Below are 9,973 nucleotides of genomic sequence, written 5' to 3' on the forward strand. Positions count from 1 at the left end.
AACCAAAAAAGAATCCCCCTCGTCCTCACGTACCACCCCACCAACCTCCGGATCCAACGCATCATCCTCCGACACTTCCGCCATCTGCAATCCGACCCCACCACCAAAGACATCTTTCCCTCCCCACCCTTATCTGCTTTCCGGAGGGACAACTCTCTCCGTGACTCCCTTGTCCGCTCCACACTCCCCTCCAGCTCCACCACACCCGGCACTTTTCCCTGCAACCGCAGGAAGTGCTACACCTGCCCCCATACCTCCTCCCTCACCCCCATCCCAGGCCCCAAGAAGACTTTCCACATCAAGCAGATGTTCACCTGCACATCTGCCAATGTGGTATACTGCATCCGCTGTACCCGGTGTGGCTTCCTCTACATCGGGGAAACCAAGCGGAGACTCGGGGACCGCTTTGCAGAACACTTACGCTCGGTTCGCAACAAACAACTGCACCTCCCAGTCGCGAACCATTTCAACTCCCCCTCCCATTCCTCAGACGACATGTCCATCCTGGGCCTCCTGCAGTGCCACAACGATGCCACCCGAAGGTTGCAGGAACAGCAACTCATATTCCGCTTGGGAACCCTGCAGCCCAATGGTATCAATGTGGATTTCACAAGTTTCAAAATCTCCCCTCCCCCCACCGCATCCCAAAACCAGTCCAGCTCGTCCCTGCCTCCCTAACCTGTTCTTCCTCCCACCTATCCCCTCCTCCCACCTCAAGCCGCACCTCCATCTCCTACCGACCAACCTCATCCCGCCCCCTTGACCTGTCCGTCCTCCCTGGACTGACCTATCCCCTTCCTAACTCCCTACCTACACTCACCTTTCCTGGCCCCATCCCCGCCTCTTCGACCTGTTTGTTTCCTCTCCACCTATCCTCTCCTCTATCCCTCTTCTATCCGCCTCCCACTCTCTCCCTATTTATTTCAAAACCCCCTTCCCCTCCCCCTTTTCTGATGAAGGGTCTAGGCCCGAAACGTCAGCCTCTCTGCTCCTATGATGCTGCTTGGCCTGCTGTGTTCATCCAGCCCTGCACCTTGTTGTCTCGGATTCTCCAGCATCTGCAGTTCCTACTATCTCTGCTCCAGAGCCATGTTTGGTGATGGACATTGAAGTCCCCCACCCAGAGTACATTTTGCACCCTTGCCACCCTCAGTGCTTCCACCAAGTATTCTTCAACATGGAGGAATACTGATTCATTAATAGTACATGGGAGGGAGGACAGTACATGGTAATCAGCGGGAGGTTTCCTTGCCCATGTTTAACCTTAAGCCATGAGACTTCATGGGGTCTGGATTTAATGTTGAGGACTCCCATGGCAACTCCCTCCTGACTGTATATCACTGTGCCACCAACTCTGCTGGGTCTGTCCTGCCAGTAGGACAGGACATTTCTGGAGATGGTGATGGTGGTGTGAGACATTGTCTATCAGGTGTGATTCTGTGAGTATGGCTACATGAGGCTGTTGCCTGACTAATCTGTGAGACAACTCTCCCAATTTTGGCACTAGCCCACAGATGTTAGTAAGGAGGACTTTGCAGAATCGACAGGGCTGTTTCTGTCGTTATCTTCTCCGGTGCCTGGTTCGATGCCAGGTGGACCATCCAGTTTCATTTCTTTGTTGAGACTTTGTAGCGTTTGTTGCAACTGAGTGGCTTGCTAGGCCATTTCAGAGGGCAGTTGAGAGTCAACCACATTGCTGTGGCTCTGGAGTCACATGTAGGCCAGGACAGGTGACAATGGCAGATTCCCTTCCCTGAAATACATTAGTGAGGCAGATTTTTTTTTTTTAACAATCGACATTTAATCAGCAGGATTCAAAACAGGCTCCCCAGAACATCAGCAGAATTTCTGGATTAATAGTCTTGCAATAATGTCACAAGGCTATCATCTTCCACTTGGAAGGAATTTATTGACCATAAATTCATCTGAAAATAACATGAAAAGTAGATTAATCCATTAGTTTATTTTGAATTGAACTGTTAATCTGATATTAATGCTGAAAAATTAATATTAAATTCGTTGCTAGTCTACTTTCTAGGTTATCCAGTAACCAAGGAGTTGTGTTAATGGCGATGCCATCACCAGAAAGTGTGTGGGAGTGACTTTGTGGGATTTTTTTTCTTTTATCGTCACCATGACAGCTATGGTCAATAAACGAAACTACTGTATGCATAGACCTGCAATCAGTCATTACAACACAAAGCATTTTATATTGAACCCACAATTCAATAGCACCCAAACTTAGGTGCTCTTCCTGAACGATATAGAACAGTAGAGGGAAGCATATTTTCAATCTATTAGAGCAAATTTGACCCTTGGTTCTATCCAAATGGGAGAAGTTCCTAATCTCTATCTTCACCTGATCTGCAACAAAATAATCATACATTATTTTGGAATACTTTGCCCTTTCTGTAGGTGGGCGGTGTAAATTGGCAGACTACAGCAGATTGAAAAGCATGTTGCTGGACCTACAGAGTCGAAGGTATTTCCAAGAAGAAAATATTACAATGGAGACAACAACACTGAAGAGAGTTTTGGTGGAGAATATGTTCAAGTACTTTGACACTAGTGGGGATGGACTTATAGACAACAGTGAACTGGCACAGGTGGGTGTTGTGTTCTGTGAACTTCAATGTAAAATTTTTGTTGGTTATTTATTTGACTTTAATTTCTTCTTAAATCCTCATTGGACTGTTTACCCAATTGATACCTCTCCAATATCTGAGATCCATGTTAAAGTTCAGTTTCAGGCTTGAACACGGTCTTCAGACCTGCCATTCCAGTGCGCTACTGAGAGAGCATAGCACTGTTCAAGTGAAAAGTTAAACGAAGATCCCATCCGCCTGTTTGGCTGGATGTAAAATATCCCATGACACTGTTTCAAAAATTAACAGAGGAGTTATTCCCAGGGTGTTTGTTAATATCTATCCCTCAATCAACACAACACGAAAAAAAAGCTGGTCGTTATCACATTGCCGTTTGTGGGAGGTTGCTGTGTACATATTGGCTGTTATGTTTCACACTTTACAATAGGACTACATTTCAGAAAGTTCTTAATTGACTGTGACACACTTAACATGATCAGTTTTCATGAAAAATGCTATATAAATACAAATCTTTCTTTCTTTCTCTCTTTTTCTTTCTCACTCTGTTTCTCTCTATGTTGAGTTGAAAGACTATCATTTGGAATGCATCTTTGTCAACTTTTTGAGAATTTGATACAAAGCAGAAAATTTGGCACCAGCTGTTTGCATTGGTTACTATTGAGATATAAATAACACCAATATTCATTGTTCATTCCTGGTTATATTAGTTATCTGAGGGCATTCAACATTTATATGTAGTGTGGAATTGGAGTTGTATGTTGATTGGGACATAATGGCCGCCAGGTTTTCTTTCCTGGAGAATATTATTGAACCATTTGAGATTTTACAATAATCCAATAAGCTTGCAAATGACCAAATTTATTGGATTGATTCAAGATATACTACAATGGGATTTGAACACTAACTCTGTGGGCTAATCAGTCTAATACTATATTGCCATCAAGGAAGTGATTTTTTGAAAAATTACTGTTTACTAATGCTAATAAAAAAAGTAGATGCGCCTATACAATAGGTAACCTCCCAGACCAGTGGAGAAGTAGTTTGAGGTAGCAGAGAAAGTAAGAAGTAGAAAACTTGGGGGCAGCTGCATTAGGATGGCTTTGAGTGCATTCTTGCTACAGGAAAGCTTCCAAAAGTTCAAGGGGTATCTTCACAGATAGTGGCAGCCAAATATGTTGGCTGCAGTGCCAATTGAGAGTGTCTGTCCGGACTCTGGCCTACTGTACCCATCTTTGGGGTTGTAGTATAATAGACAGGCTTGGAAGGTGAACACGTCAGCTGTTACTGAGAAATCTATCTCCGGGAAGAATGTCCAACAGATCTCACTATCACCAAGCTCAGGCTTGGAATCCACATTTGCTCCTGACACTGATGTCCTGAAATCTCGATGAGAAAACCCAACCCATTCCAGTCACATTTACTTTCTGACAAAAATTAGCACCAGAAAGTATACCTTTAAATTTTTAATTTTGGTATTTCTGAACTGTTCCACCATCATCTATTTAATGTTCATCTTAATTGAATCTCCTGATTCATTCTGAAGTTCTGCCATGCAGTTATAGCGGTAGATTTGCTTTTTTTATTATTGTGCAGTGAAATTTAGGCAGACTTAATCACAGATAAGCAATATAATTCACCGAATATGGCTGAAGCAGTGAAGATCAAATTTTATCCCATTTATTTACTGTTAACTTCTTTACCAACGGAAGCCCTCACACTTTTATCAAGAGCTTGGCTCCCCTCCATGCATACACATGTATATGCACTCATAGCTTTCCTGATGTAACTTGTGGAAGATGTTTAGGACCTGGAATTCTAACTAGTTTTTTCCATCCACTCTTCTACAGCTTAACTCCTTGAGACCAGTTGTAACATCCTTTTGCCACCTCAGAAAGAACTATCAGTTTATGACAAACCTGACACCAAATTTTGCACTTTTGTCACAGACACAAATTCTGCATAATGAGAGCTATATCCACATTTAATAATGTCCTTGTGCTTTATTATATAAATACATCAGTCTAAAACAAAAGCATGGTAGCAGATTGCCAACTCACTTTACCTTTCTGCCAAATTTTATTTCCAATGAATCTGAAAAGATTTAAAATGGGCTACCTGTTTGCTGTCATCCATTTTAAAGTGTTCATTTCACCACCATGGCATTTTACAGTTTTGAATTCCATCCATTTCTGCAAGTCTGGGAGGTCTGCTGCAACAATAAGAATTGCTGGATTTATGACTTTCTGTCGACCTATCCATGTCAAAGGGTCTCCAATAGAAAAGGGCTCTTCTGCTGGAATCCTTTTTATAAAGTTGACACGGCTTGTTTGAGTTCCAAGTTCCTGATCTGAGCAGGAAGTGGTCACGTAAAGCCTAACAAACCAATGCTACTCGACATTCTCAATCAGTGCAAAGCTGGTGATTCAACAGATAAATGAACTCAGTTGCTCCCGTAAGCCCCTGTAACATCATTCTCATAGCTACCTACTGCTTGCATTTGCTTCTGGTGCAAAGATCCTACTCTCTTTTAGGTAACTTTTATTTATCCAACACCTTAGTATAGAAAAATGTAAAGGTGCCTAACAGGGTTAAGGGATAAAAACAAAATATCTATATGGTCCTTCAGTGAGACTCACATGGTTCGCATCCCACTCATTCAATAATCATCCATAACGCTTATTTAATTTCTGCCTTTTGACCAATCTGTTCTCTGTTTTGCCATGGATTATCAACAAGTCATGTATGTCTTTTAAAACCCTAATGGTATCCACAATATTTATCTTTTTTCAAAGAGTACTATTAAATGAGTCAAAAATTACAGATTTTAGATATCTAGCCTGGCCATACTTAATTCAATCAATGAGAATCAATATGTACTGCCAATCAGATTGCGTTATTGAATGGCACAGATTATTTTTGGTTCCTATTTATTGTGATTCATTCATTCATGCTGCTGTCTTCCTTTCAGTTTTGTCCTTATTCCAAATAGCTTTCTGTGAGAATTCCATCAAGAGTTGTTATGATCTTCAGCATTTTGTCTGAAAGGGTGATGGAATCTGATTCAATAGTGACTTACAAAGTTAGAGCTGAATATATGCTGAAATTGAAAAAAAACAGTAGCCCTAGGGGGAGGCAGCAGGTGAATGAAACTAACTAGGCAGCTGTTTCAAAGATCCAGCACAGGTACAATTGGTCAAGTGGCCTTCTGTGCTGTGTGATTCTTCAGATTCCTTTTAGCTTCCCTGTATTAGGCAAAGAAGTATTTACCAGGGTTCCTATTTGTAGGTTAAAATATGGGAATATAGAAATCTGGACAAAAGACAGAAAAGACATATGGCTCTATGTGCTGAGAATAAAATTAGTTTGAGCTGTACTGAGCTGGAACTCTCCACTGCGGCTTTAATATGCATATATGTAAGGGTGGGAATGTGAGAAAGAGGGTGTGAAAAATAGACAGAATGTGCATTTGTGAGGATGATTAAAAATAGACTATGGGAGCTACGAAAGAACAATATAATGGAAGATACTGCAGTGTGGAACAAGTATTGTAAGGTTTTAAAAAAATTCCTGCTTTTGCTGTTAAAAATAAACACTGATTTAAAGTTCTCAAAGCCTGCATTAAGTAGAATATTGACAATATTACCATCCTCAGAACTTTTGGAATCTACCTAAAGCAAACAGTGTACAGGGCTATCTAGTGGTGCTATGAATTAATTCACATATTGTAGATGTAGCTTTCTGATTGCAACGTGATTCATTGTAAAATTAATTCCCAGTCTTATCCAAAAAAGAGACAAAAACCCTGCTGCTCAGAAACCAGAAGAGATACACTATCTAGGACTATTCTAATGAAACTCCTAACAGGCAGATACAGAAGATTAAGAATGATAGATATGCTATTTTTCAGTTGGGAGAGCTGCAGAGCATGTTCTTGAAGAAGATCAAGGGGAAACATAATTCTTAGTCCAGATTCTGATCATGTTTCAGGATCAAATATTCATACTTGTCTAAATTGATTGTAAAATCTAAACATTTGTTGTTTGAGTTCACTCAAGGCATGTTTCATTTTGACAGGCAATGACACAAGATACGCTTGATAATGACCCATTTGACTGCAATCTATTTGATCTTCTTCAGTACGATGATTACAATAATGACAGGGTGTTGACATTAGAGGAACTCTACACAGCATTCCGTAAGTCTAGTCAAAGGACAGTACATTCATAGTCCTGTGTAATATGCACTTAAAGCAAGTAGTTTATCACAATCCTGGTACAGCATAAGCTTAATAATTTTTAATTGCCAACTTATGTGTTGAGAGTTCAAATTATCAACCGATCATGTTGGATAGTGTTGATTTCATTGCTTACATTTGCTTGAAATCAAAGAACTTAAACTGACTTCTGGCAATTTTCTATTTATGTGCTGTGGTCTTATTTCCAGACAATAATCTTTTCATTTTGTATGCATGGCAATGTTACAGCGGCGGGACATGAATTTGACCTACTCCTCCTTTCCTCATAATGTTAAATCTTTGAGGATTCTATCAGTGCGGACCACTAGATTTTTTTTCTAGTTTCATTTTAAATTTGAGCGAAAAACTGTGATGCAGGATATAAAAATATCTTCATAATGTAGAAATTGAAATATGAAATAGATAATGCAGCTGTGATCTGATGTAATAGTAATTTATCTCTATTTTCTCTCGGATATGGTTCTAGATTTTGATGCTAAATATTTTTTTCTATTCATTTATGGGATGTGGGCATCGCTGGCTGGCCAGCATTTCTTGCCCATCTCTAGTTGCTCCTGAGAAGGTGGTGGTGAACTGCCTTCTTGAACTGTTCCAGTTCTCCTGCTGTACGTTGACCCACAATGCTATTAGCGAGGGAATTCCAGGATTTTGACCCAGCCACAGTGAAGGAACTATGATTGTAGAAAAAGCCTCATCACTGACATTCTTCTATGTGTCTCCTGTCAGCCACTTTCAGAAAGAGATCACTAAAGGTGATATATGGCTTAGAGCAAAATAGGGGAAACTTTGAGGATTGTGAGTTAATTTTATATTTTAAAACCATCACGGAAGGTATGGATTGAAAATTTGTCGAAATGCTTTTTTCCATGCAAACTTGATCTCCGTGACTTTACATTTAATACTAATGGTCCCAATCGGCATCCCAGCCCTGTGTGGATGCTGATCTACAAGATTTCCTGAGGAACCACATGGTGGCTTTCCATATTGCCAGTGACAATGAAACATTTTCCTAATAGAATGGGAGCCTTAAAAGGTAAGTCTCTTCAGGAATTGCCATCAGCTGTAAAACCGGGAATGTTGGCAGTGGGGCTGGGTGGTGGGGAGGATGATTGGAAATGAAGGTTGGCAGACATTTATTGGTAACAATATTCCCGTCCTACCATGTTGCTGCTTTAATGCTTCTTTGTCACTGTTATTGCCCTCGAGTAGAAATAAGATTCCTCTTAAGTTTCTGAGATTAGCAGCATTTGATTTTTTTTTAACTCTGCCATGTGAGAACATATTTCACGTTGTCTTGATTGCCATGTATGTTCAGAAACAGTAGTCTTTTGGGAAATCCCTAGTGTGTCCAAATTCCTAGCTCTCCATAGCATATTCCCTATCACTAACATTTCACACCAAATTAAGGGAAAACTGTTACGTTCCTTGTCAAATATTAAACCTTTCTGGGTGACCCCACTAAAGTGAAGCACTCCCAACTTTTGTGTCTTTCTACCATTGCTGTGCTTGGCAGGCTGTAATGTTTTTATAGGCCAGAAAATGGAGGGCAAACAATACACAGTAAAATTATTTATGGCCAGAATCCAGAGCATAGAACAACAAAAAAATACAGGTTTGTGTTGGCCAACCATCTCTGAAACTGCATTTAATTTCCAACATCTAAATCTATATTCATTGTGAAGTTTTGTGCTTTAATAGTATAATCAATGTATGATGAAGATACCTATCTAAAAATCAGTAGTAAAATAGAAGGAGCACCCTCCAGTGTTATAAGCAAGAATTGACAGAAACAAATTACACTAATTTATGGATGGAAACTATACTTTGCAATCTTAATGATAAATTCTGTTTCTCTGTATGTTATTTTAATGAATTATTATTCTATTTATTTTAAATGGGTTGACAATCTATAAATACAACTTTTTTTTTAGTATTGTACAGCTTGATTTCAATCTATGAAACACTTTTCCTGAATGGTAAGAAGTAACAAAGTGGAATGTTCTCTTTTGGGTAATGGTATTGGTGTATTATTCATCAAATTGAGTGGCTATGCTATTGTTCTATTTGTGAAGGCCATTTCAACATTTTATCTCTGTTGTGTGGTTGATTTTCACTTCATTAGTACACAGTGGTCAGTTTACCTGCACCACCATTTTGCAAATATTAAACACACTCATGCATATGTGTCTAATGCCAGTTAAGTCTTACTTACCAGTGTCAATATTCCAGATATGATGCCCACGAAACCTGTTTGTGGATTTCCATATCATGGGTACTGCTAACTTTTATCAATACCTTTCATCCTGATATTCAAAAGAGGTTTTAGAGTTCTCATGATTTGAAACTGTGGGCATTCCAACCTCTGTCAGTGCCCTTTGTGGTGTGAGGTTTTATTGCTGATTCTGTTTCTTTTGTCTTGTTTCTCGTTTTGTCTTCTTGAATCCATAACGAATTGTGTTACTGGTTTATTCCTATTTTCTATCATTATGCACTAAGGTTCCACGTAGTAGTTCTGCATAAATGCAGCAATGATAGGAAATTAGAAAGATAAGTCAAACATTTGACTTCCAATAAGCTGGTTGTTTGGTTGCAGTAGCTGTGTAACCAACCACATAATGTAATATAATCTGGAACATTGTCTGTAATTCTTTAAGTCTCACGACCTATATATATCACATTTCTCTGTACATCTATTTTCCACATTATTTCTTTCTCAGGGCTGTTTTCCTCTGCTTCTCCCTCTACAACCACCTTTCTCTACATCTTTTCTTGTGTGTGCTGTTGAGGTGCTGTATTAACTTGGTCAAGTTGCTGTCAAATGTTAAATACCTGATGTTGAAGGGCAAACAAGAACCTACTAGTGGTTCCCAAGTGTAGCAAATTGCAAATCCATAGTTTCAAGTATTTTATGCTCATCATCTAAACCCTGAGTTTTATTGGCCTCCTTTAGTTCATCAAGAGTTCATAAATCACAGTGTGATTTATTAACAGTTATTTCCTCTGTCATATGCAGATTTTTTTTCTAGTTTCATTTTAAATTTGAGCGAAAAACTGTGTTGCAGGACATAAAAATATCTTCATAATGTAGAAATTGAAATATGAAATAGATAAT

General features: G+C 39.5%; 1 protein-coding gene across 1 annotated transcript in view; it reads left to right on the plus strand.

Moving 5' to 3' along the window:
* Window positions 1-9,973, plus strand: part of LOC109927336 (follistatin-related protein 5-like) — a 499,489-nt gene that overhangs the window by 325,409 nt on the left and 164,107 nt on the right. Inside the window, exons 4-5 of the mRNA XM_048603747.1 lie at window positions 2,416-2,606; window positions 6,681-6,801. Coding sequence (XP_048459704.1) covers window positions 2,416-2,606; window positions 6,681-6,801 — 312 coding nt within the window. The remainder of the gene's footprint in view (window positions 1-2,415; window positions 2,607-6,680; window positions 6,802-9,973) is intronic.

Source organism: Rhincodon typus, chromosome 12, assembly GCF_021869965.1.
Source record: "Rhincodon typus isolate 14 chromosome 12, sRhiTyp1.1, whole genome shotgun sequence".
In the NCBI taxonomy this organism is placed as follows: Eukaryota; Metazoa; Chordata; class Chondrichthyes; order Orectolobiformes; family Rhincodontidae; genus Rhincodon; species Rhincodon typus.